Below are 25470 nucleotides of genomic sequence, written 5' to 3'. Positions count from 1 at the left end.
GGCCAGGAAGTGACATCACCAGTGGGCGAGAAGTGACCTCACTCATGGAGCAGGAGGATTATGCCTGACCTGATCAGACCAATCTCTGATGTCACCAAGGGCCCAGGAAATGACGTCATCAACTTACCAGGCTGGGTGACAGGCCCAGCCCACGCAGTGAGGTCATCGCTGGGTGAGGAAGTGATGTCACTGCCAGGGGCGGGGCGTGAAGTGACATCAGGGGCAGAGCAGGAAGTGCCACCATGCTCCCAACAGGCTGTGACATCACCAGCCCCTATGGGGCGCTATAGGGGCTGTGGGGGCGGGGCCACTTTGGCCCTCCGGGGTCTATAGGGGATCCCTGAGCTCACAGAGATCCCTACAGCGGTCTATAGGGGACGCTAGCCCCATAGGGATCCCGAGGCGGCGGTCTATAGGGGATCCTGACCCCATATGGGATTCCTGCAGGGATCCCCGGATCACCCCGGTGCAATCTATAAGGACTCCCGACCTTATGGGGGTCCCTGTGGAGAACTGCAGGGGGTCACGGCCCCATGGCAATCTCTGTGGGCATCTATAGGTCCTCCAGACCTTGTGGGAGTCCCCAGGGGGGTCTATAGGGGATCCAGGCCCTACGGGGATCCCTGGGGGGGTCTATAGGGGGATCCAGATCCTATGGGGGTCTGTATGGATCCACATGGGGGATCTAAGTGATCGAGGCCCTACAGGCACCTACGGAGGGTCCAGGCCCCCTATGGGGATCTACGGGGCATCTGGACCCTATAGAGATCCCTATGGGAATCTATAAGTCATCCAGGATCTGCAGGGGTCTAGAGGGAATCACAACCACAGGGGGGTCTATAGGGAGATCTGGGCCCTATGGGGGGATTCTGGGGGGTGTGTCTATAGGGCATGAAGGCCCCTATACAGGTACATAGGAGGACCAGGCTCTATGGGGCTCCATAGGTGATCCAGACTTATGGGGAACTGCTTGGGGATTTATATGGCACAAAGGATCTGCTGGGTCTATAGGGGATCCCTCTGGCAGCCTATAGAGGATAGTGACCCTATGGGGGTCCTTCTGGGAGTCTATAGGGCACTGCAGCTATATGGGGGATATATGGGGTTCTATAAGGGATCCAAGCCCTGTGGAGTTCTCTGTGGAGGTCTATAGGGCTTCTAACCCTATGGGGTCTATGGGGTCTGTAGCCAGATGGGGGTCCCAGTGGAGGGATCCCAGCCCGACAGGGGTCCCTATGGGGGTCTATAGGGGACTGCAGCCCAATGGAGGTCCCAGTGGAGGTCTATAGGGGATCGAGGGACTATGTGGGTCTCTATGGGGCCTATAGGGGATGACAGCACTATGGGGTCTCTATGGGGTCTATAGGGGATGACAGCACTACGGGGTCCCTATGGGGTCTATAGGGGGTGACAGCACTATGGGGTCTCTATGGGGTCTATAGGGGATGGCAGCACTATGGGGTCCCTATGGGGTCTATAGGGGGTGACAGCACTACGGGGTCTCTATGGGGCCTATAGGGGGTGACAGCACTACGGGGTCCCTATGGGGTCTATAGGGGATGACAGCACTACAGGGTCTCTATGGGGTCTATAGGGGGTGACAGCACTACGGGGTCTCTATGGGGTCTATAGGGGGTGACAGCACTACGGGGTCCCTATGGGGTCTATAGGGGATGACAGCACTACGGGGTCTCTATGGGGTCTATAGGGGGTGACAGCACTACGGGGTCCCTATGGGGTCTATAGGGGGTGACAGCACTACGGGGTCTCTATGGGGTCTATAGGGGGTGACAGCACTACGGGGTCCCTATGGGGCCTATAGGGGGTGACAGCACTACGGGGTCCCTATGGGGTCTATAGGGGGTGAAAGCACTACGGGGTCTCTATGGGGTCTATAGGGGGTGACAGCACTATGGGGTCCCTATGGGGTCTATAGGGGATGACAGCACTACGGGGTCTCTATGGGGTCTATAGGGGGTGACAGCACTACGGGGTCCCTATGGGGTCTATAGGGGATGACAGCACTACGGGGTCCCTATGGGGTCTATAGGGGATGACAGCACTACGGGGTCCCTATGGGGTCTATAGGTGCCCATGTCCCCCGCACGGTTCCCCGCGAGGGGCGCTCCCGCTCTGGCCCCGTCTCTATGGTCGCGGGGGCGGCGGGCGGGGACCGCGCCGTCCCGTCTCTATGATCCCCCCCTCCCCTCCCGCCCGTGTCCCGGCCCCGGAAGTGGCGCGCGGCGCCGCCGGAAGCGGGCGGGGGAGGCGCTTCCGGGTGCGGGGCCCGGCGGCGGGAGCGGTGCGCGGAGGTGAGTGAGGCCCCGCGTGTCCCCCCCCCCTCCCCCCCGGGCCCACGCGTGGAGGGGTCGGTGTGTGTGTGGGGTGTGTGTGTGTGTGTGTGGGGGGGGGGGGGGGGGGGGGGGGGGGGGGGCGCGGGGGGGATGTCCCCAAACCCCGGCGACGTCCCGCGGCGACACCCCGGCGCCCGCCGACGGCCCCGGGGCCGCCCTGGCGGCCTCCCCCCCCCCCCCCCCCCCCCCCACACGGCGCTGCTCTGCCCCCAGGTGTGCCCGTCCCCCCGCGGCCATGGCCGAGGCGGTTCACTACATCCACCTGCAGAACTTCAGCCGCTCCTTGCTGGAGACCCTCAACGGGCAGCGCCTGGGCGGCCACTTCTGCGACGTGACGGTTCGCATCCGCGAGGCCACCCTGCGGGCCCACCGCTGCGTCCTGGCCGCCGGCAGCCCCTTCTTCCACGACAAGCTGCTCCTGGGCCACTCGGCCATCGAGGTGCCGCCGGTCGTCCCCAGCGGAGCCGTGCGGCAGCTGGTGGAGTTCATGTACAGCGGCTGCTTGGTGGTGGCGCAGTCGGAGGCGCTGCAGATCCTCACCGCCGCCTCCGTCCTCCAGATCAAGACGGTCATCGACGAGTGCACCCAGATCATCTCCCAGAGCCGCGGGCCCAAGGCGCTGCCCCCCACCCCGGCGCCCGCCGACCCCCGCCACAAACCGCCGGAGCCCGGCGCCCGTTTCGGCGCGGCCGAGCCGGCGCCGAGCTGTCACAGCCGTAAACAACGGCAGCCGTTGCGGCTCCAGCTGCCGGTCAAGGAGGAGGAGGAGGAGGAGGAGGAGGAGGAGGAGGAGGAGGAAGGAGGGGGCGCCAGCGGCGAGGAAGGCTTCGCCCCCCCCCCCTTCGCCGCCGAGGAGCCCCCGTTTTTTGGCACCCCCGAGGTTTTCGCCGACGCGTTCCTGCCGCCCTGGCCCGGCGAGGACGGGGCCAAATTCGGGCCCGACTGTAGCCTGGAGGTGCCGGGCCGGGTGCCGGCGTTCGGGGCCAAAGCGGTGACGGGGGGCAACGGTTTCGGCTTCGCGCCGGCGCCGCCGCTCTACGAGGGGGGTGCGGAGGTTGGGTTGAGCGGGGGGGGCATCCCCCCGGCCCCCGAAACACCCCAGCCCGGCCCCTCGCGTTGCCCCGAGCCCTCGTACCAGTGCGGCCACTGCCAGAAGACCTTCAGTTCCCGCAAGAACTACACCAAACACATGTTCATCCACTCCGGTGAGGGGACGCGGTGGCGGGGGGACGCGGGGGCGGGGGGACCTTGGGGGGCGAGGACAGGGGTGTAACGGGGACCCACCCTGGGCGCGTGTTGACCTGCGCCGCTCCGTGTCAATCCGCGCTGCTCCGTGTTGACGTGTTGCTCCATGTGATCGGTGTTGACCGGTGTCACGCCGGGGTGACTCCCGTTGACCTGTGTCGCTCCGTGGTGACCCGTGGCACTCTGTGCCGAGCCATGTTGATCTGGTGTTGATCCATGTGGGTCTGCATTGCCTCACGTGACCCGTGTTTCTGTTGATCTCTGTTGACCTGTGCTGAGCCATGTTGGCTTGTGCTGATCCATGTTGACCCCTGTTGATCTGTGTCAATCCGTGCCATTCCATGTTGTTCCATTCCGACCCATGTAGACCCGTGTTGATCCATGATGTCCCATGTCATTCTGTCTTGACCCATGTTGATCCAGTGTTGACCCATGCTGACCCAGCGTTGACCCGTGTTGATCAGTGTTGACCCATGCCAATCTGTGTTGACCTGGTCCATGTTGCTTTGTTAATCCAGTGATCCATGTTGCTCCACGTTGCTCCACGTGGACCCGTGTTCATCTGTTGACCCATGTTGACTCACGTTGACCTGTGCTGGTCTGTATTGATCCACATTGACCTGTGGAACCATGTTGACCCACGTTGATCCATGTTGACCCATGTTGATCCGTGTTGACCCATATTGATCTCTGTTCACCCATATTGATCCATGTTGACCTGTATTGATCCATGTTGACCTGTATTGATCCGTGTTGACCCACGTTGATCCGTGTTGACCCACGTTGATCCATGTTGACCCATATTGATCCGTGTTGACCCGTACTGATCTCTGTTCACACATATTGATCCATGTTGACCCCTACTGATCCATGTTGACCTGTATCCATCCGTGTTGACCCACGTTGATCCATGTTGACCCACGTTGATCCATGTTGACCCATATTGATCCGTGTTGACCTATATGGATCCGTGTTGACCCGTATTGATCTCTGTTCACCCATATTGATCCACGCTGACCTGTATCGATCCGTGTTGACCCACGTTGATCCGTGCTGACCCACGTTTGTCTCTCTGTAGGCGAGAAGCCCCACCAGTGCTCCATCTGCTGGCGCTCCTTCTCACTCCGTGACTACCTGCTGAAGCACATGGTGACCCACACGGGCGTCCGCGCCTTCCAGTGCGGCGTCTGCTGCAAACGCTTCACCCAGAAGAGCTCCCTCAACGTCCACATGCGCACCCACCGCCCCGAGCGCTTCCAGTGCCGCCTCTGCACCAAGGGCTTCTCCCACCGCACCCTCCTCGAGCGCCATGCCGCTGCCACCCACCCCGTGCCACCGCCGGGGCCACCGCCGGGGCCACCACCACCAGAAGCCGGGCTGGCAACGTGGCCAGGAACTGAGGCTGCGGGTGCCGGCCCCGCTCACACGGCGTGAGGGTGCCCCAGGGGGGGGTCTCTGCCACTCTCAAACTGCTTGGGGGGTGGGTTTTAGGGGTCCCCTGTGTCTATGGACGAGCCCTCAGGGCTGTTTGAGCACCTTGGGGTGAAACCTGGAGGACTTTGACCCCACCCCAGCCATGGATTTGATGCCCTGGATGGACAGACGGGGGGAGATGGGCTCCGTCCCACTTGTCCCCTCCCGGCAACGTGGTTTCCATCCCCCCCCCCCCCCAAACCATGGCGGTGGGGGTGGTTAAACAGACTCGGCAGCACCGGTGGGTGGTGAAAATCAACACGTGGGTTTTAAGGACAGTTTTAGTGCCATTATTGCAATCTTTTTCCCTAAAAATTCCCTCCCTCCCTACTGCTTGCCCACGTGACATCTAAGTTACTGAATGATGGGTGCCAGCCATGGGCACGTGGCCACCACAGAAGGGCCGTGGTAGCCGTTGGCCACATTGTGTGACCTCATCAAATCTGTGATGACATGTGCCAACGGAACCCAACCGTGTCCTCGTGGCCACCACGGAAGGGCTGTGGTAGCCGCTGGCCACGTCACGGGACCTCCCCAAATCTTTGTGATGACAACGGCTGCCAGTGGGACCAAACTACGTAACTACATCCCCGTGGCCACCACAGACGAGCTGTAGTAGCCATTGGGCCATGCCATGGGTCCTCCGCAAGTCCTTGTGACCACTGTCAGCCCCAGTGCCACCTCTTTTTGCCCACATGGTTTCCCCATGAGCCAATGGGAGGCATCAGCAGGGCAAAACCACATCCCTGTTGGCCACGTCACGGGCCCTTCCCAAGTCTTTGCGTTGACAAAGGGCACCACTGGGGCTAAACTACATCTACGGGGCCAAGCCACAGCTCTGTGGCCACCACAGAAGAGCTGTAGTAGCCATTGGCCAAGCTATGGACCCTTCCCAAGTCTTTGCCTTGGTGATGGGCACCAGAAGGGCCAAGCCACATCCCCATGGCTACCACAGAAGGGCTGTAGTAGCCACTGGCCACATCATGAGTCCTCCCCAAGCCTTTGGGTCCACATTTGTCCCCAGTCCCGTGGCTTTTTGCCTACATGGGTTCCCCACAAGCCAACAATGGGCATTGATGGAGTCAAGCCACGTCCCCGTGGCCACCACAGAAGGGTCGTAGTCGTCGGTCACGTCAGGGATCCTCCCCAAGTTGTCTACACGGACAGTGAGCACCAGTGGGCCACACTGGTGGCTACCACGGAAGGGCTGTAGCAGCCGCTGGCCGTGTCGTGGCTAATCGAAGGCTTTGTGTTGACGATGGGTGCTGATAGGGCCAACCCATGGGCACGCCGCCATCGCCGAAGAGCTGTAATAACCACTAGCCACATCGTGACTCTTCCTGAAGTCCTTGTATTGAGGATAGGCGCCAGCGGGGCCAAACCACGTCCCCGCGGCCCCCACGGAAGGGTTGTAGCAGCCACTGACCATATCACGGACCCTCCGTGAACCCTTCTGTTGACCACAGGCACCGGCAGGTCAAACCACGTCCCCATGGCCACCACAGAAGCACCATCACCTGCTCCGCCACCTCCTGCCCTCTCCTCAGGGAGCCCCTCAGAGCCCCCGGCGCATCGCCAGGGCCGGCCCAGGCTCAGCGGCGTGGAGGCGGCGGTGGCGAGCGAGGTGGGAGCCGCGGCTGAAGGTCTTGGGGCAGTCGGGGCAGCGGTAGGGCTTCTCGCCGGTGTGGGTGCGCTGGTGCTCGAGCAGACGGGCGCTCTCGCCGAAGCACTTGCCGCACTGGCCGCACTGGAAGGGCTTCTGGCCGCTGTGGAGGCGGCGGTGCTGGCTGAGGTTGGAGCTCCAGCCGAAGCGTTTGCCGCAGGCCCCGCACTCGTAGGGTTTCTCGCCGGTGTGGGTGCGCTGGTGCTGCAGGAGGTTGGAGTTCTGGGTGAAGCTCTTGGCGCAGGCGCCGCACTTGTAGGGCTTCTCGCCGGTGTGGGTGCCCAGGTGCCGCATCAGGTGTGAGCTTTGCCCAAAGGCCTTGCCGCACTCGGTGCACTTGTAGGGTTTCTGGGTAGCCGGGGGGGACGCGGGGGGCGGCCCCCAGGGCCAGCCCAGGCCGGGTGACGGGGACAGCGGTGGTGATGTCACCAGGCTCTCGGGGATGCCCGTCTCTGGGGACCTCATGGTGCCTGCGGGGACATGGAGACGGGCCTCACCGTGAGGATCCCTGACTGCCCTCCCCGAGCTTCTTCACCACCCCCAGTGCCCCAAATTGATCCCTGGAATTCCGAAATCCCCCCCCCCCCAAGTTCCCCAATCACCCCTCAATCTCCCAAACCGCTTCCCAAGCCGCACGGTGCCCACTCAGCCCCAAATCTCAGCTGGAGATGGCCAGCAGGAACGTGGAGGTCAGGGCTGGGGGGGAGCAAAGGCCCCTCAGAGGTCCCGCGTGTGACCCCCCGCCCCGCCCCGGGTGGGACGGAGCTGGGGAGGAGACCCAGGGACGCGGTGGGTCTCCCTCCTTGGAGCCCCTCAGACTTCCCTAGGAGGAGCCATGAGGAACCGGGAGGAGATGGTCCTGTGCTTCGGACCCCTCTGCCCGTGCTTTGTGGTGCCCCTCCCCTGTACCCCTCCCTGACCGGGCTCACCTCCGTGGGTGCGGGGCACCGTCCCCCCATCCCAGTCGCCCGGTGGCTCCTCTGGCTGCTCCATGGCCTGTGGGGAGACACAGGGTGGGGGGGGTGTCCCCAAAACAGGACCCAGGCATCTGGGGTGGGAATGGGGGGGGTGGGGGGGGACACCCTTTGCCGGGGCTGGAGGGACTGGGGGGAGCCCTGGAAGGGGGCACCCGGGTGGGGTCCTGGGGGGGGGGGCGGGGAAGCAGAGGTGGAACAAGGGGGGGATCTTGTGGGGGTACCGAGGGGGGGGGGTGTCACTGATTATGGGGGTGCACCGAGAGTGAAGGGGGGACGTGGGGGACCTCGGAACCGAGAGGGGGGAACCCAAAAGGGGTAAGCATGGCGGGGGGGGGACACACACAGAACCCCTCGGGGGCTCCTTGGGGGGGGGGTCTCGGGACCGGGGGGAAGCCCCTGATGTGGGAAGGGCACTGGGGGGTGGGGGGGCTCCGGGCCGGTTCTGGGGTGCCCCCCGGTGTGTATCCCCCCCCCCCCACCTCACCTAACCGCCGCGGAGCCTCCGCCGCCCCCCGCGCCCCCGGAAGCGCTCGGGCACCGCTCGGGGCCGCTCTGCGCCGCTCGGAGGACTGCGACTCGATGATGTTAACCCCTTCTGCACCGCCCTGCCCCGACACCCCCGGCATTATATTTTGGGGGGGTGCGGCCAGTTTTTCCCCCGTTTCTGCAGTTTTTTGCCCCGTTTTGGAGCATCACCTCTGTGGCCCCCAAGGGCTGCGGGGGGCCCCGAGGGGCAGAGTTGAGGGGTCGGCAGGGATCTCCAGAGGCTGCAAGGGGCTGTCCAGAGTTAAATTTGGGGAGATGGGGGGAGTCCAGAGCTGGAGTGGGGTGTCTGGAGCTGGATTCGGGGGGTCCCTGAGGTGACTCATGTCCCCGGTGCTGGGTGACGAGGCTGAAGCGCTGGCGGTGGCTCCCTGATGTCCCCGTCGCGATGGGCAGAGTTAAGGGGATTCTCCAGTCTCTGCCTTTTGGTGGCCATGAGGCGTGCTCAGGGGTGGCTTCAGTGACACCCAGCACCCATTTTGGGTGTCCCCAAGGGCTATTTGTGTCCCCACGTGCGTGTGACGAGGCTGGAGCGCTGGCGGTGGCTCCGTGAGGTCCCCATCACGATGGGCAGAGTTAAGGGGATCCCCGACGTCCGTATTTCAGAGTCCTTTGGGGTTCCTGGTGGCAGATTTGGTGACACCCGGTGCCTGATTCAGCGTCCCCAAGGGCCACTCGTGTCCCCGTTGGTGGGTGACGAGGCCGGAGGGCTGGCGGTGGCTCCCTGAAGTCCCCAAGGCAATGGGCAGAGTTAAGGGGATTCCTGATGTCCATATTTCAGAGCCCTTTGCAGCTCCCTGCGGCGGATTCGGTGACACGTGGCGCCTGTTGCAGCGTCCCCAAGGGCCACTCGTGTCCCCGTTGGTGGGTGACGAGGCCGGAGGGCTGGCAGAAGCGTTTGCCGCGGTGGGCGCAGGCGAAGGGTCGCCCGCCAGCGCCGCGCCAGCCGGGAGCAGGTGCCAAAGGTCTGGCCACAGTCACCGCAGCGGTGGCCCCCCCACGCCGGCGGGGACGTGGGGACACTGCGTTTTGGCGGCGGGTGCTGGCACCGGGTGTGGTCGCGGAGGGTCGGTGAGGCCAAGGGCTGGGGAGAGAGGGGAGAGTGAGGGGGGGGTGGCGTTTGGGGGGACACTGGGGACACGTGGAGGGACATGGGGACGTGTGGAGGGAAGCGGGATGACAGGGACACACGTGGTGTGACATGGGGGACACGTGGAGATGGGGACATGTGGAGTGACATGAGGATGTGGGGACGCACATGGAGTGATATGGGGGACACGTGGGGATGGGGACATGTGGAGTGACATGGGGATGTGAGGGCACATGTGGAGTGATATGGGGGACACGTGGGGATGGGGACATGTGGAGTGACATGAGGATGTGGGGACACACATGGAGTGATATGGGGGACACGTGGGGATGGGGACATGTGGAGTGACATGGGGATGTGAGGGGACATGTGGAGTGACACGGGGGACACATGGAGATGGGGACATTTGGAGTGACGCAGGGTCACACATGCAGTGTGACAGGGGGGACACGTGGAGAGAGATGGGGACGTTCAGAGTGATGTGGAGAGACGTGCAGAGTGACAGGAGATGTGGAGTGACACGGGGGACATCTGGAGTGATGGGGGACACATGGAGATGGGGACATCTGGAGTGACACAGGGACACACATGTGGAGTGACATGGGGGACATGCAGCTATGGGGACATCTGGAGTGACAGGGGGATGTGGGGGGACATTCAGAGTGACATGGGGTATGATGTGGGGGACGCGGCTGGACAGGGCGACATGGGTGACACATGGAGATGGGGACATTTGAAGTGAAACAGAGTGACTTGAGGGACACGTGGTGTGACGTGGGGGACACATGAAGGGACACGGGGACATTGGGAGTGACGTGGGGAAGTGGGGGGACACATGGTGTGACATGGGAGACACGTGGAGAGAGATGGGGACGTTCAGAGTGATGTGGGGGGACATGCAGAGTGACACGGGAGATGTGGAGTGACACGGGGGACATTTGGAGTGACAGGAGGATGTGGGGACACACATGGAGTGACATGGGGGACACGTGGGGAGGGGGGGACAGAGTAACATGGGAGGACATGTGGTGTGACAAGGGGGACACGCGGAGGAAGATGGAGGAGATACACGGGAGACATGGGGACATGGAGGACACAGGGCAATGTGAGGGGACACATGGTGTGACGTGGGGACCTGGGGACATGGAGGGACACACAGAGTCCCCGGGGATGTGGGGGGGGACACTTGGTGTGACATGGAGGGGACACTAAAGGACATGGGGGAGATCTGGGGAGAGACAAGGTGGAGACAGGAGGACATTTGGGGACACGGAGGGACTTTGATAGACCTGAGGACGTGTGGGGACGGACATGGTGGGGACACAAAGGGACCCCAGGGGACACTGAGGGCCGGGGGGGGGGGGGGCTGGAGGCACTTGGGGGGACATGAGAGCACGTGGGGGGGACGCTGAGGGACACAAGGGGACATGAGGGACACCTGGGGACCTGCAGGAGACATGGAGGGGAGCCAGGGGACATTGAGCGGGATGGCGGGGGACTTGGGAGGACCTGAGGGGACATGGGGGACACGGGGGGACCCGAGGGGACAATGGGGGGACACGGGGGGGACAATGGGGCTCACCAGGGGGGACAACATCCCAGGGCCATCAGCCAGGAACATGGCACCTGTGGGGACACCACTGTCAGCCAGTGCTCCCAGGAAACTTCGGTGCTCTTCCAGGACCCCCCCCCCCGCAGTGTTCCCAGTAACCCCCAGCGCCTTCCGAGTGCTCCCAGTAACTCTGCCCCGGGGCTCCCAGTGCTGCCAGTCGTGCTCCCGCAGCGCTCCCAGTAACACCCAGCGATCCCGGTGCCTCCCTCCTCTCACCCCCAGCACTCCCAGTAACCCCCTGTTGCCCCCGTGCCCACCCCACCAGCCTTCCCAGCACCCCCAGGCCCCGCCCAGCGCTCCCAGTCCTCACCCCCCAGCACTCCCGGTAACCCCTGGTGCCCCCCGTGTACCCCCAGCACCCCCAGGCCCCGCTGAGCACCCCCAGTACCTCGGGCGGGCCCTGCCCCGAGTCGGGCTGAGCTGGCGGCAGCGGCAGAAAAGGGGAAAGGGGGGGGGGGGGGGGGGAGGCGCCCCGCCCGGTGGGAGGCACCGGGGGGGTGTGGGGGAATGGGGGGGGAACCGGGGGGCCCGAACGGGCGGGATCCCGCCCCCCCCCCCCGTGGGGTCGGTGCCAGGGGCCCTGTCGTGGGTGTCTCCACCCCCCCCCCCGTGGGTGCCAGCACCCCAGGGGCCCCCAGGAGGGACGTCCCTCGCCCTGGGATGTGCCGCCTCTCTGGGGACACTCGGGGGGGGGGGGGGGGTGTCACCATGCCGACGACACCCACGTGGGCATCCCCACCCCCGGGGCGGGAGGGGACGTGGTGGGTCAGCACCCATGGGTGTCCTCCGTCCTTCCCCAGTAGGTCCCAATTGGGTGCCACATCCCCATTGGTGCCGGGTGGGGACACCCACGGGTGACACAGGCCCTGGGGACACCCGAGAGGGCCCACTGAGACACACCCCACACCCCCCCCAGTGGACTGGGAATGTGGGATGGGCAGAGCGCCCCCAAACTGGGAAGGGTGGAGGGGGTGTGAGCAGGGACCACCCCCCCCACCCCCCCCCAAAACTGGGAGTGAGGGAGGGGGAAACCCTTCCCAAACTGGGAATGGAGAAGAGGAAAACCCCCTCAAACAGGGAACGGAGGGGACGTCTGTGCACCCCCTCGAGCTGTGAATAGGGGAGGGAGATGAACCTGCAAACTGGGATTGGGGGAATGTGAATTCCCCCCCCCCCCCCCCCCCCCCAAACTGGGAACGGGGGAAGGGAGAAGCACCCAGACTGGTGTTAGGGTGCTACACCCCCTTGGTTTTCAGGGGTCCTACCCCAGTCCCACCGGTGGGCCACTAAGCTGGCCAAAATCTGGGTGCTTTTGAGGGGGGGGTGGGAGACATTTACTCTCACGGAGGTAGTGAGGGGAGCCCCAATTTGGCCCAGTTTGTCCCCAGTCTGCCACTCTGGGCCCCTCCAACACCTATACAACGCCCCCATCAACTTTCACCCAGCGCTGGCTTTAAATCATCCTCTCTGGTGGCAAGGTTAAGTATTTTTAAGGTGTTTTTACTCACTTGCACGTGGCTCTGGGGACCTCGAAGCCCCTTTGGAGACTCTCCGGCTTCTCCTCTGGGGGTGAAATCGAGCGTTAAATTGACTGAGAAGCAAAAACCCCGGGGCAGAATGAGATGGGCGGGTGGAGGGAAGCAGGGGGTAGCACAGGGGGTGTCGGACGGGGGGCTGAGGGAGCTGCACCGGGGCTGCCCGGGCTGGTTGAGGGGTAGCTCTGAGGGAGGGTGGAGATTTTTCGGGGGGACATTGGGGACCTGGGCCCGGGCCTGGCTCACAGCACTGCCTAGGGCTGGGTTCTACCCTGAGGCCGTCGCTCACAGCCGGTGCTAAGCCAGAGCCTCAACCCAGACCCCTGAGCAGGTCCTTACCCGGATTCACGCCGAGCCCCTACCCCGCTCCCCCTCCCACGGCGGCCGAACCGGAGTGACTCCGGACCGGCCCTAAGGGGATGCTGTGGGACTTGGAAAGGTGATTGGTTCGCTGCGCTGTCGATCAGAGCCTCTTCCCCGCCTCCCCGGAGATTTTGGATGCCGATTGGCTGGCCGCAACGTCCACCTTAAGAATCACCGCCTTCCCTGGAACCATTCGACCGCTGGTTGGTCCAGCACCTGCCCGCCCTTTTGGCTTCAAGACATTCTCCCGGGCTGGGCGGGCGAAGCGCCTTGAAGAAGCGGATTGGAATCGTGTGCTGTCAGTCTGCGCTCTTCAGGTGCCTATTGGCTTAGTGAGGCACGGCCTCCACCCACCGCATGAGCTCATTGGCCTGTTCCCCTTTAACATCGGCCCCGCGCCGCTCACGTGTTGGAGGTGGCGTCCTGCCTTCCTCCCTCCGCCTGGCGCCTCCCATTGCCTCCCCGCCCTGTCAATCCCAACCAGCCGCGGCGCGGTGGGCGGTGATTGGCTGCTGCCGGAGGAGGGGGCGGGAGCCCCTGCGCGCGCAGCCGGCGGGGGGCGGGCGAGCCCCCCGCTGAGGGGAGGTCGCCATGTCGGGGCCAGCGGAGGAGGCGGGCGGCCCCGCTGGGAAACGGCCGGAGTCGCTGGATTTGCTGGAGCGTTGCGGCGTCTGCCGGGAGCGGCTGAAAGCTGAGCGGGAGCCGCGGCTGCTGCCTTGCCTCCACTCGGCCTGCCGGGCGTGCCTGCGGCCCGCGCCGGGCCGCGCCCCCGATGGGCCAGGTGAGGTGAGGGGGGGCGGTGGGGGAACGTCCGTTAACCGGGACCGTGTGGGGGTGTTGCCGGGCCGTGCCAACGGGACCGGGAGCGTGTTTGGCCGGGCAGGCTGGCCCGCAGATCCCTGGGAGGGTGTGAGGAGGGATCGGGGTGGGACCGGGCGCCTGTGAGGGCGATGGCGGGGATCGGAGCCGTGCTGGGGGGGGGGGGGGGGGGCGAGCGGACCCCTGGGTGAAGCAGCTGGGGTGCTCCAAGCCCCTTTGGCTTCTCTCGGGGCTCCCCGAGATTACGGGGCTTTGGCTGGATGCGGAGTGGCCCGTGGGGTCTCCCCAAGCCTCCTGTGCTCCGTGGCCTCCTTCCACCAGCCCAGTTGGTCATGCTGAGCAGCCCCCAACCGCCCCAGGGCTGCTTCCACCCCCACCCTGGACGCCCGGGTTCTTCCCACCATGGGGCTGTCCCGTCCTTGGGGTGGGGATGCTTTGACCCCCTTGTTGGCGGTTGCCCACCCGCCGCGCCTCCCCGTCGCCATCCCTGCGCCCCTCCACCTTGGCGGGGAGGTTTCTGGGGAGATCAAAAGCGCCACATCCTCTCGGTGCTGCCTGCGGGAGGTGGCATCCCAACTGCCGCTGTGCTGCCTCGCGAGGAGGAGGAGGAGGGAGGGTGGGTCTGTGAAGGTGGGTAACGGAGCCGAGCAAGAGACAGTGGCTGTAAAGATTCACGGTGGATGTTGCGAGAAAATTCCTTACCGGGCGGTTTGGCTGGAAGAAAACGACGCTGGACCTGCTTCGGGAGCGGGGACCCCCTGAGACGCTGTCCCCTCTGCGGTGACACTGGGGACAGCCCCGAGGCCGTGGTGGAAGTTCTAGTTTTGAAGCTCGGCACGTCCCCGTCAGGACCCGGGATCTTCTGCTTTCGTCCTTCTCTGTTGGAGTGCGTTAGGGGCCCACACTGCTACCGAGCCACTGCGTTTTCAGCAGGCACAATGCACCGTGCGGGTCTGTGAGGGGACTCTCTAGTGACAAATGGTGGTGACCGCGGTTTGGAGCGACCTGGGGCTCCCCCTGACACCTCCCTCGCCGTTCCCCCTCCCCGCAGTGGTCGACTGCCCCATCTGCAAACACCAGTGTCACCTGAAGGACGTCGTGGAGAATTACTTTCTGAGGGACAGCGGGGCTGAGACAGCTGCCACCAGCCAGGGTTCGAGTCAGGTAGTGCGGCGCTAGTGCTTAATTGGAGATGAACTCGGGTGAAGCGAGCTCCCTGCGGCTGCTCTGTCCCCGTGCCCCCGTGCAGTGTCTCTCTGTCGTCCCCCAGTGCTGCACCAGTTGCGAGGACGACGCCCCGGCCACCAGCTACTGCGTGGAGTGCTCGGAGCCGCTCTGCGAGACCTGCGTGGAGGCCCACCAGCGGGTCAAGTACACCAAGGACCACACGGTTCGGGCCACAGGTCTGTCCTTGCGGGACCCCCACCCCCCCCTCCCCGGTCCTTCTGCTGCCCTCCCCTTCCCCAGGTGGGGACCCCGTGGCTGACACAACCCCCGGGCAGGTCTGGAGCTGCCGCGGCGGTGGCCGTGCCCGGTCCCACAGAGAGGCCGACTCCCCCGGCGGGTTCCGCTGGGTGCCGGTGACATCATCGCGGTGACATCGCGGTGACGTCACGCCCCGTTTCCCCGCAGGCAGCGGCAGGGTGAAGGAGGGGGAGCGCGCCGTGTACTGCTCGGTGCACAAGGACGAGCCGCTGGTGCTCTTCTGCGACACGTGCGACACGCTTACCTGCCGCGACTGCCAGCTCAACATGCACAAGGACCACCAGTGAGTGTGTTTCAGCAGTAATTAATTTTAAGAAAAATTGATTTTTCAGGGGTAATTGTTGCTTGAATAGGTTATCCTGCTTGTTAGCCCTTAATTGATTCGGGGCGAGTCAAATAACTGAACAGATTTATTTATCGCCTGAAAAGGTTGCCTGTGCACCTTGTCAGGGAGGCCCTGTGGCACCTTGAGTGTGTTGTTAATTAATATCTAAGAAGGTAGATAACTAATTAAACTGATTAACTGGTTATTGAAAAAGATCTGGAGTTAGCCTGCAGGCTAATTCTCATCAATTAGTGATTGATTTGAAAAATGAAGCTTATTAGTTGGCCAGCTACTGAAGAGGTTGACCAAATAGCATGTTAATTTTGGTTAATTTTTGTTTTTAACCAAATAAGTGCGTTACCTGACTTTGTTAATTAGCAGACTGGTTGGTTTGAGGGGCTTAAATTGCTTTGAGTTTTAAGGAAATGGAGATATCAAATTTGTTAGTCATGAAAAATCAATTTAATTACGTTCTCATTTATTTCAATTAGTTTGTTTTTTTTTTTTTTAAATTGATATTTAATTTTTTGTTTGTTTGTTTTTGTTTTTTTTTTTTTTTTTAAATAGGCTGGTTTTGCTCTCAGGCTGGTTAAGTTTCCTGGTTGAATAGATAACTAGTTTGATTCATTATCTGAGCAGGTATCTAGTTAGATTACTTGCCTGATTGATGAGTTATACTAAAAGCATTTTTGAAGCATAAGATCTAATATGTTAAAGTAAATAACAAAGTAAGTTAAAATTCTGTGCCTGATGAGTTTGCTGGCTTGAGCAGCTCCGTAACCCAAATTAATTTGATTGTGAATGGCTAACAAGTTAACGAGAAAGCTAGGTAAGTATTGAGTGGGTTAACTCTTCCAAATTGGTTCCCAGCTCCAGGAGCTGGGGGGGGGCTATTTGGGGCCCCAGCCGTGGGTCGCTGGTGTGGGGGGGCTGCACCCCTCGGGGTGTTTTGGGGCTCACGCCCCTCCAGCCCTGTTGCGACCCCTTTCCCCCCCCTCCCTGCAGGTACCAGTTCCTGGAGGACGCGGTGAGGACCCAGCGCAAGATGCTGGCCACGCTGGTGAAGCGCCTGGGCGACAAGCACGCCAGCCTGCAGCGCTCCACCAAGGAAGTGCGCAGCTTGTACGTGCCCCATCTGTCCCTCCCCGGGGGGGGGGGGGTGGGGTGGGGTTCGTTCACCCCAACTGGGGGCGTTTGCCCCCCCTCACCCTTTCCTTTCCCTGCCGGCAGCATCCGCCAGGTGACGGACGTGCAGAAGCGGGTGCAGGTGGACGTGAAGATGGCCATCCTCCAGATCATGAAGGAGCTCAACAAGCGCGGCAGGGTGCTGGTGAGCGACGCCCAGGTGAGCCGGGTGGTGACGCGGTGGCCCTGGGTCCCCCGTCGCTGTCCCTCCGCCCTGAGGTGGCGCGTTGTCCCCCCGCTCCTCGCAGAGGGTGACAGAGGGGCAGCAGGAGAAGCTGGAGCGGCAGCACTGGGCCATGACCAAGCTGCAGCGGCACCAGGAGCACATCCTTCGCTTTGCCTCCTGGGCCCTGGAGAGTGACAACAGCACCGCTCTGCTGCTCTCCAAGAAGCTGGTGAGCTGCAAAGGGGCTGAAACCACCTCACAGACCCCCCTAAACCCATCACCTTGGGCAGGGAGCCCCCCAGGATGGGTAGTTGGCGACCGTCGGTTCCCCCGTCACTGTGACTCTGCTTTCTTGGGCTCGTGGGGAAATGGGTGCCAGAGAGTAAAGCCAAGCCCTGGGCTGTGTTGCGTGTCAGCCTGGGGTCTGTTTTCCCTGTTTTGGGGGGGATGTGGGGTGAAGTGGGATCAGAGGATGGTCTCCGGAGGGGTGGTTTGTCCCCAGGTCCCCCTCAGCCTCCCCAGGGTCCCCCATATCCCCCACTGCCTCCCCGTCTGTCCTCAGGGTGCTGCGGTGGGGTCCTTAGGACATGTTGGGTCCTCTGGGGGGTCCCTGTGCTGTAACGGGAGCCCCCCAGCTGTGGGGTGATCTACAGCATGTCCCCTCGAGAGTCCCTGTGACGCGATGGGTGCTGCATCAGGTCCCCTTGGGGTCTTGCAGTGGGTCCCACTGTAGTCCCCACGGTGTTACGGGTGCTGCAGTGGGTCCCCTTGGGGTCCCTGTAGCGTGGTGGCTGCTCCTGGGTGCTGCCATGTGTCCCCTCAAGGTCACCACGGTGTGATGGGTGCCCTCAGGGTGCTGCCACATGTCTCCTCGGGGTCCCTGGGGTGTCATGAGTGTTCCTGTGGTGCTGAAATTTGTCCTCTCGATGTGACAGCTGCCCCTGGGGGTGCTGCTACGTGTCCCTTCGGGGTCCCTGTGATGTGACGGGTGTCCCCCGGGTGCTGCCACGTGTGTCCTCAGAGCCCCTGCAATATGATGGGTGTTTCTGGAAGGCTGCCACTTGTCCCCTTGGGGTCCCTGTGTTGTGGCAGTTGTCCCTGGGGCACTGCCACTTGTCTCCTGGGGGTCCCTGTGATGTGACAAGCATCCCCGGGGTGCTGCCACGCATCCTCTCAGGGTGCCCGTTTGATGGGTGTCTCGGGGACGCTGCCACGTGTCCCCTTGGGTTCCCCTTGCTGTGACAGCCACCCCTGGGATGCTGTCACCTGCATCCCCCATGAGGTCTCTGTGTTATGACAAGCCCCCTCCCCTCCCTGTGCCCCCCTGCCAGATCTACTTCCAGCTCCACCGCGCCCTCAAGATGATCGTGGACCCCGTGGAACCGCAGAGTGACATGAAGTTCCAGTGGGACCTCAACGCCTGGACCAAGAGCGCCGAGAGCTTTGGTGAACCCTGGGGGAGAGGACAACCCCTGAGGACACCCTGGGGACACCGGGGCCCCCCTTGACACTCGTCACCCCCCCTTGCAGGCACCATCATCTCGGAGCGGAGCCTCCCGCCGCCGTCCCTCAGCCCCCAGCTGCCGGCTCCCAGCCCCCGTGGCGCCAGCCCCACCATGGGCACCTCGCAGGTACCTCTGGGGGGACAAGGAGGGGGTGTTTTTGGGGGGGGTTCTGCACCCATGGGTGCCCCTTAAGTAATGAACCTCCCCCCGCTTCCCCAATCTCTCCAGGACCCCCTGCAAGCCACGGTGGTGAGCAAAGGGCAGTATGCTCCCGATCCGCTCCTGCAGTCCCCCACGGGACCCCAAATTGGGGCTGAGGAGGGGCAGGGGACCCCCAGCGAGGTGGGGCTGGGGATGCCTGCCCTGCCTCAGTTTCCCCCGGGGGCCGAGGGGCTGGGCTGCCCCAACCTGTCCCCCCCCCACCTTTACCCGCAGATGGCCGAGAGCCCCGGGGATGCGGCTGCGGGCACTGAGCTCGGTGAGCGGGGGGGATGACATGGGTTGGGGGTGCTGGGGAGGGGGAGAGGAGGAGTGGGGGAGGAAGGCTCCTGATGTTGGGTTTTCTTAGCAGCCAATGGCCCCCCCGAACCTGTTGTCACAGGAGTGAAGAGGTGAGTGTGGGGGAACCCCTTGTCCCTGGGGATCTGCTGGCCCTCGTCACTCTGTGCCTTGGGGGGTGGCTTCGGGCCCCTCCACGTGGTTGTCCCATGTCACCCCATACCTTGGACCCGTCCCACTCCCCCCAGGGGGTGGCTTAGCACTGTCCCTTGTCACCTCACACCAGGGACCTTGCCCCTTGTTCCGCCATGCCTAGGGGTGGCAGGGACACACTCTCACCCCGTACTTGGGGTTCCCCCCACCCTTGTCACCTCATACCCAGAGGTGGTCGCATTCCCCCCATGTCCCCTGTCACCATATCCAGGCACAGACGATGGGACAGGGTCACCGTGTCCCCGTCACCATCCCTAGATATTGGGCTTCCATCCCAGGAGGTCTCCCAGCCGGGAGGAACCCAATTTTGGGGCTTGGGGGGTTGCCTGAGGCCCCCCAAAGTGCCCTGATGACCTTGTTATGCTGGAGAAACGATGTTAATCCTCCTGGGGAGAAGTTGGTTAAGAAGCTGCTCGTTAAGTGATAATGAGGAGGACTTGGGGGGGTCAGGGCGGGGAGTTAAGGCACCTCCATTCCAACAGCGAGTTGAGGGGGCAGAAGATGGAGCCCCCCAGGCGTGGGATAACCCTGTCCCTCGTGCCTGGGCACAGTCAGGACAGCCCCTGCCTTTGTCCCCCGATACCCACATGTGACTGGGACCCTCCTGTCCCTTGTCACCCGGTGCTCCTCTGACCCTTGTCACCTGCGACCAGGGGCAACTGTGACATCCCCCCACCCGGTTCAACCCCATCCCCTGTCACCTGAGGGGTTCCTTACCTGGGCTGTCCCTGTCACTCTGTTCCTGGGGGTCCCCCCCTCTTCTTGTCCCCCTGTGCCAGCGAGTGACCAGGGTCCCCCTTGTCCCCTTTGTGCTGCGGGGTATCTGGGGCTCTCCCTCTTGGTACCCCCATCCTGAAGGGACCAGGGACTACCAGCACCCTAAACCCCAAGGAAATCCACCCAGAAAGGTTGAGGGGGGGGGGGGCCCCCCCAAAATCCTCACCCACCCACTTCCAGGAGCTGCTCCCCCGAGGGCCTCGTGAGCACCCTCCTCCGTAAGGTGCCGCGGGTCAGCCTGGAGCGGCTGGACCTGGATCTGTCGGGGGCGGTGCAGCCCCCCGTCTTCCGCGTCTTCCCCGGCACCTCGGCCGCGGACTTCAGCCTCATCGTCATCGAACGGGGGGTGCAGCCGCGGCGCCCCGTCCCCCTCGCCATCAAGGTGGGTGCCCCCTCTGTCCGTCCCCCTGCCCTCCCCCTCTGTCCGTCTCACGCCCTCCCGCGTCCCCTCTTTGCAGGAGGAGCAGGAGGAGGCGGCCATCGGGGACGCCGAGCTGGCGGGGCTCCTTCCCGAGCACCCCGCGATGCCGAGACCCCCCGGCCCCTCGTTGGGGTTGGGGTCTGCCCCCCCGGGGGCCCCCCCCGGCGTCTCCTGTTGCCGCGTCTGCTGCCAGGCGGGTGCCGTGGTGATGTGTGACCTCTGCGAGCGCTGCTACCACCTCGACTGTCACCTCCCCGCCCTCCAGGAGGTCCCCAGGTACGCCTGGCCCCTGGGATCCGCCGGCCCACGTCACCTCCTCAGATCCTCCGACATCCCTGGGATCTACTGGTGTCTCGTCCCTGAGGATCGCTGCCCCCCCCCCCCCCCCATCCCCTTGAGGCTCCTCTGGCACTGCTTGATTCCCCCAGGATCTGCCGCTCTCCCCTGGGATCCCCCTTGCTGCAGGTTACTGCCCCTTGGCACTGTGGGCATGGGGAGGATCTCGGGGATCACCCGGAGCCACCAGCTCCTCGGGGTCTGCTGATCTCTCACAGGATCTGTGCATCTCCCATAGGACCTACTCCTTCCTTGTCCCGGGAGTGGAATTGCTCCTCTTCATTCCTTGGGAGGGATCCTCTGGTGCCACTGGATTCCTTGAGTGATCACTGATCCCTGGGATCTATCTGCCCCCCCCCCACCACCGTCCAGTTCTTCCCCAACCCAGAGGTCCTTGGCCACTGCTGGAGCTTTGGAAGCCATGTGAACCTCGCCCACGTCTCTCCCTTGGGATCTGCTGATGTGTTTTGAGATCCACTCATCCCCCCTCAGAGGGAGCTGTAGCTGTCCAGGTTTTCTGGTGCTTGGTTGCTACTGGATCCCCAGAATTTGCTGTTTGTGGATTGTTGTTTTGTTTTTTTTTTTTTTGTTTTTTTTTTTGTTTTTTTTAATTATTATTCCCTGGTATCTTCCATCCCCATGGGCCAGGCCACCTCCCACAGATCTGCACAGGGACACGCTCCCTGGAGATCTGGTTTTGATCTTTGTGGAGGTCTGGCTGTTGACCACAGAGCCCTGGGGGTCTGCTCTCTGCCATCTGTGGAGGGATCCACCTCTCAAGCCCAGATCCCCTGGGATCTCCTGGCCCTCATCTGCATTGGGATCGATCTGTTGATCCCAAATCCTGGGGGAACCTGCGGTGTCCGAGCCCTGTGGGGCTCTGCTCCTCCATTCCTGACCCTCCTGGATCCCTTGGAGATCCTCAGCCTATCTGGGGACCTACACAGCAACCCGGATCCCTTGGGAACCCACTGCCCTGATCCGTGGGGAGAGCCATGCATTGATCTCGGATCAGTCGGGACCTCTTTGCTCCCTGGGGAGCTGGTTTCCCTGCTCCACCGTGGACCCCACCCCTTGATCCTTGGCTGCCTGGCCCTGCTCCGCCTGGCAGTTCCCCAGCTGATACAAAAACCTGTGGGATCCGCTCTCCCGGGCCCCTGCGGCTGCCCATCCCCTTGATCCCAGGCACCCGGGGGTGCTCCGAGCCCCCCGTCCTGGGGGTTCTGCCCACACCACAGGGAACAGGCGGAGAGGGGCACACCAACCCGATCCCTTCGCTCGATCCCACAGCCCCGAGTGGACGTGTCTGCTGTGCCAGGACCTGCCACTGCCCAGCGAGGACCTCGCCCCCGGCTTTGAGGAGACGCCACCCCACAGACTTTGCCCCCTGGACCAGCAGGTGCGTGTGGGGGGTGGGCGGGGGGGGATCGAGTGGTGCACGAAGGGATGGAGGGATCCCTTTAAATCCCTGCAGAAATGTGAGCAAGTGCTGCTGGAGCTGCTCTGCCATGAGCCCTGCCGGCCCCTCCACCGCCTCTCCAGCTCCCCGGTGAGTCACGGGGCAGGGGATCCCAGCTGGGGGGGGGGGATCCCTCGCCCTGCTAGGATCCCCTCACCCTCCCACTGTCACCCCCCCCTGCTCCCCAGGACAGCCACGATGCCATCGACCTGACCCTCATCCGTGCCAAGCTGCAGGAGAAACTCACCCCCCATTACCGCTGCCCCGAGGAGTTCGTCCGGGACGTCTGGAGGATGATCCAGCAGTTCAACCGCCTCACCGAGGTGCAGGACCCCCCCGCCCCGGGCAGGTTTTGGGGGAACTGAGGCACGGGGGTGGTTCCTGTACGCCCCCTCACCCCTTTTTTTTCCCCCCCCTCTCCCCAGGACAAGGCTGATGTTCAGTCCATCCTGGGCTTGCAGCGGTTTTTCGAGGCCCGGCTCAGCGCAGCTTTTGGGGACCAGAAGTTCTCCTCTATCCTCCTCAAGCCCGTCCTCCCCCTGGATGAGGCCGAAGGCTCCTCGTCCCACCCGGAGCCCTGATGCCCTCCCTCACCGGGGCGGGGAGGGGCAGACAGCGGGGCTGTCCAGGGAGGGGGTAGTGCCCCTGTCCCCTCACCCCGTGCCTCCCCGCCGGGGGGCTGTCCTCATCTCTCCGAGAAATAAAGCCATCGTCTCGACCTCCTCCCTTGTCTCGCAGCTGGATCTGACCCCCTGGGACCCCCTTTTTTTTTCCCCTCCTGGTGCCCCCCCACTTCCACCTTCGCCCCTCAGCGGGGATGGAGAGGGGCTGAAGCTAAACTGGTCCTGGGCTGGTGCTGGCCACGCCGGAGCCGGGCGGCACTGAGAGGGGTGTCCCCGCTCCCGGGGTGTCCCCGCTCCCGGGGTGTCCCCGCTGAAGGTTTGGGGGGGGGGGGAAGGGGGTCCCCGTAGCGCCACACTAACGCTCCATGCGGGTGCGACGCATCCGCTAAAGATGGCGGCGCCCAGGAGAAAGATGGCGGCGCCTAGTGGAGGGAAAGCTGAGCTGGTGCTCTAAGCTCCTCCCCCTGCGCCGGATTGGTTGGTGGAAAGAGAGAGGGCTCCGGAAAGAGCCGAAGCGTTCCGGAAAGAGCCGAGGTGGGAGGCGGACGGGGTGGCGTTGTGCGGGGAGACTTCCAGGAGTAGCCGACGCTTTCCGGGGGGACACGAAGGGAGAGGGGCGGGGAACGCGCTGCCGGAAAGAGCCGAAGCTTTTCCGAAAGGAGCCGAACGCTCTCCTGTCCGAGACGTCCCTCTGCGGAAAAAGCTGAACCCGCGGTACCTCCGAAAAGAGCCGAACCCTCTCGGGGGAGAGCTCGGCGCTTTCCGGAGAAACTGAGACAGGGCGGAACGCATCGGACCCACCCTCTTTCCGGAAGATCCCGAAGCCCCTACGGAAAGAACCGAAAGCTTTTCCGGAAAGAGCCGAACCGCCGGGGGCGGTGAAGACCCCGGAACGAGTCTTTCTCCTTCCGGAAAAACCCGAAGCGGCGTTCGGCGCCCGCCCGAGCCCTCTCCGGAAAGTCCCGAAGGGCTCCGAACCCCCCTCCTCGTTCCTTTCCGGAGAGACCCGAAGCGTTTCCGGAAGTTGCCGAGCGGCGCCGGCCGTCGCCCGATCCTCCCCCCCCCTTCCCCCCCCCCCCCCCCCTTCCCCGCCGCCTCAGCCGCCGCCGCCGGTTCCCGCTCCGGTTCCCGCTGCCGCCCGCCCCCCTCCTCCCCGCCGGGGGGGGCCCCCGTCCGGCTCCCGCCGCCCCCCCGCCCCGGTTCGGCCCGGCAGGATGATCAAGCTCTTCTCGCTGAAGCAACAGAAGAAGGAGGAGGAATCGGCGGGCGGTACCAAGGGCACCAGCAAAAAGGCTTCGGCCGCTCAACTCCGCATCCAGAAAGGTGAACGGGCTCGGGGCCTGGGGGCTCCCGCTGCCCCCCCCCCGGGACCCCCCCGGGACCCCCCCGGGACCCCCCCGGACCGGGCCGGCTGTGGGGGAGGCGCCCGGCGCCGGTTCCGGGCCCGGGGGGGGCGGCTGGGCCTGGTGAGGCCCGACGGGAGGGGAGCGGGGCCTGAGCGGGGCCGCGGGCTGGGCCCAGGAAGGCCCGGTGGGGGGATCGTACCGGTCCCGGTGAGGGGCACCGGATGGTTCCAGTAAGGCCCCGGTGGGGGTGGAACGTACCGGTCCCGGTGGAGGGCCCTGGTGGGCAGGGAATGGGCTGGGCCCGGTTGGGCCCCGGTGAAGGGAGCGGAACGTACTGGTCCCAGTAAGGCCCCGGGGTGGGACACAGGGTGGTACCGGTGAGGCCCTGGTGGGGGGAGCGTACTGGTCCCGGTAGGGCCTGGGGGGGGGGCACACTGGTCCCGGTAGGGCCTGGGGGGGGGGCACACTGCTCCCGGTAGGGCCTGGGGGGGGGGCACACTGGTCCCGGTAGGGCCTGGGGGGGGGGGGGGCACACTGGTCCCGGTAGGGCCTGGGGGGGGGGCACACTGGTCCCGGTAGGGCCTGGGGGGGGGGCACACTGCTCCCGGTAGGGCCTGGGGGGGGGGCACACTGCTCCCGGTAGGGCCTGGGGGGGGGGCACACTGGTCCCGGTAGGGCCTGGGGGGGGGGGGGGCACACTGGTCCCGGTAGGGCCTGGGGGGGGGGGCACACTGGTCCCGGTAGGGCCTGGGGGGGGGGGCACACTGCTCCCGGTAGGGCCTGGGGGGGGGGCACACTGGTCCCGGTAGGGCCGGGGGGGGGGGCATACTGGTCCCGGTAGGGCCTGGGTGGGGGGGCACACTGCTCCCGGTAGGGCCTGGGTGGGGGGGGCACACTGGTCCCGGTAGGGCCTGGGGGGGGGCACACTGGTCCCGGTAGGGCCTGGGGGGGGGGCACACTGGTCCCGGTAGGGCCTGGGGGGGGGGGGGCATACTGGTCCCGGTAGGGCCCGAGTGGGGGGGCACACTGGTCCCGGTAGGGCCTGGGGGGGGGCACACTGGTCCCGGTAGGGCCCGGGGGGGGGGGCACACTGGTCCCGGTAGGGCCTGGGGGGGGGCACACTGGTCCCGGTAGGGCCCCGGGGGGGGGGCACACTGGTCCCGGTAGGGCCCGGGGGGGGGGGCATACTGGTCCCGGTAGGGCCCGGGGGGGGGGGCATACTGGTCCTGGTAGGGCCCGAGTGGGGGGGCACACTGGTCCCGGTAGGGCCTGGGGGGGGGCACACTGGTCCCGGTAGGGCCTGGGGGGGGGGGGGCATACTGGTCCCGGTAGGGCCCGAGTGGGGGGGCACACTGGTCCCGGTAGGGCCTGGGGGGGGCACACTGGTCCCGGTAGGGCCTGGGGGGGGGGGCACACTGGTCCCGGTAGGGCCTGGGGGGGGGGCACACTGGTCCCGT

General features: G+C 64.4%; 3 protein-coding genes across 7 annotated transcripts; 2 read left to right on the top strand and 1 right to left on the bottom strand.

The window, feature by feature from the left end:
* The first annotated feature begins 2265 nt into the window (after nt 1-2265).
* ZBTB45 (zinc finger and BTB domain containing 45) lies at nt 2266-5146 on the top strand. Its single transcript, XM_042790320.1, has 3 exons — nt 2266-2312; nt 2568-3559; nt 4678-5146. The coding sequence occupies exons 2-3, from the start codon at nt 2590-2592 to the stop codon at nt 5031-5033; spliced, it is 1326 nt and encodes a 441-aa protein (XP_042646254.1). The 5' UTR covers nt 2266-2312; nt 2568-2589; the 3' UTR covers nt 5034-5146.
* A 170-nt stretch (nt 5147-5316) lies between these two features.
* On the bottom strand, nt 5317-12886 carry LOC116963022 (zinc finger protein 22-like). 3 transcript variants are annotated; one of them, XM_042790325.1, is made up of 6 exons: nt 12832-12886; nt 12466-12520; nt 10928-10971; nt 8197-9339; nt 7665-7731; nt 5317-7205 (listed from the first exon to the last, which is right to left on the bottom strand). In XM_042790325.1, the coding sequence occupies exons 5-6, from the start codon at nt 7726-7728 to the stop codon at nt 6628-6630; spliced, it is 642 nt and encodes a 213-aa protein (XP_042646259.1). In that variant the 5' UTR covers nt 7729-7731; nt 8197-9339; nt 10928-10971; nt 12466-12520; nt 12832-12886; the 3' UTR covers nt 5317-6627. The 3 variants fall into 3 exon arrangements, with proteins under 3 accessions (XP_042646259.1, XP_042646260.1, XP_042646261.1); XM_042790326.1 differs by having other exon boundaries at nt 8409-9339; XM_042790327.1 differs by lacking the exon at nt 10928-10971.
* A 447-nt stretch (nt 12887-13333) lies between these two features.
* On the top strand, nt 13334-22767 carry TRIM28 (tripartite motif containing 28). 3 transcript variants are annotated; one of them, XM_042790314.1, is made up of 17 exons: nt 13334-13636; nt 14726-14838; nt 14945-15077; nt 15307-15442; nt 16490-16606; nt 16715-16829; nt 16918-17064; nt 18167-18281; nt 18366-18466; nt 18569-18818; nt 18912-18951; nt 20009-20210; nt 20287-20525; nt 21876-21984; nt 22060-22134; nt 22233-22367; nt 22470-22767. In XM_042790314.1, exons 1-17 carry the CDS (start codon nt 13447-13449, stop codon nt 22623-22625), a joined length of 2373 nt encoding a protein of 790 aa, XP_042646248.1. In that variant the 5' UTR covers nt 13334-13446; the 3' UTR covers nt 22626-22767. The 3 variants fall into 3 exon arrangements, with proteins under 3 accessions (XP_042646248.1, XP_042646247.1, XP_042646249.1); XM_042790313.1 differs by having other exon boundaries at nt 18909-18951; XM_042790315.1 differs by lacking the exons at nt 21876-21984; nt 22060-22134; nt 22233-22367; nt 22470-22767 and adding an exon at nt 20824-20964 and having other exon boundaries at nt 18909-18951.
* Nucleotides 22768-25470: the final 2703 nt, after the last annotated feature.

Source organism: Tyto alba, unplaced genomic scaffold (assembly GCF_018691265.1).
Source record: "Tyto alba isolate M040663 unplaced genomic scaffold, T.alba_DEE_v4.0 Super-Scaffold_17, whole genome shotgun sequence".
Lineage (NCBI taxonomy): Eukaryota > Metazoa > Chordata > Aves > Strigiformes > Tytonidae > Tyto > Tyto alba.
The sequence above is the reverse complement of the archived record's forward strand: the minus strand, read 5'-3'. Positions and strand labels throughout refer to the sequence as shown.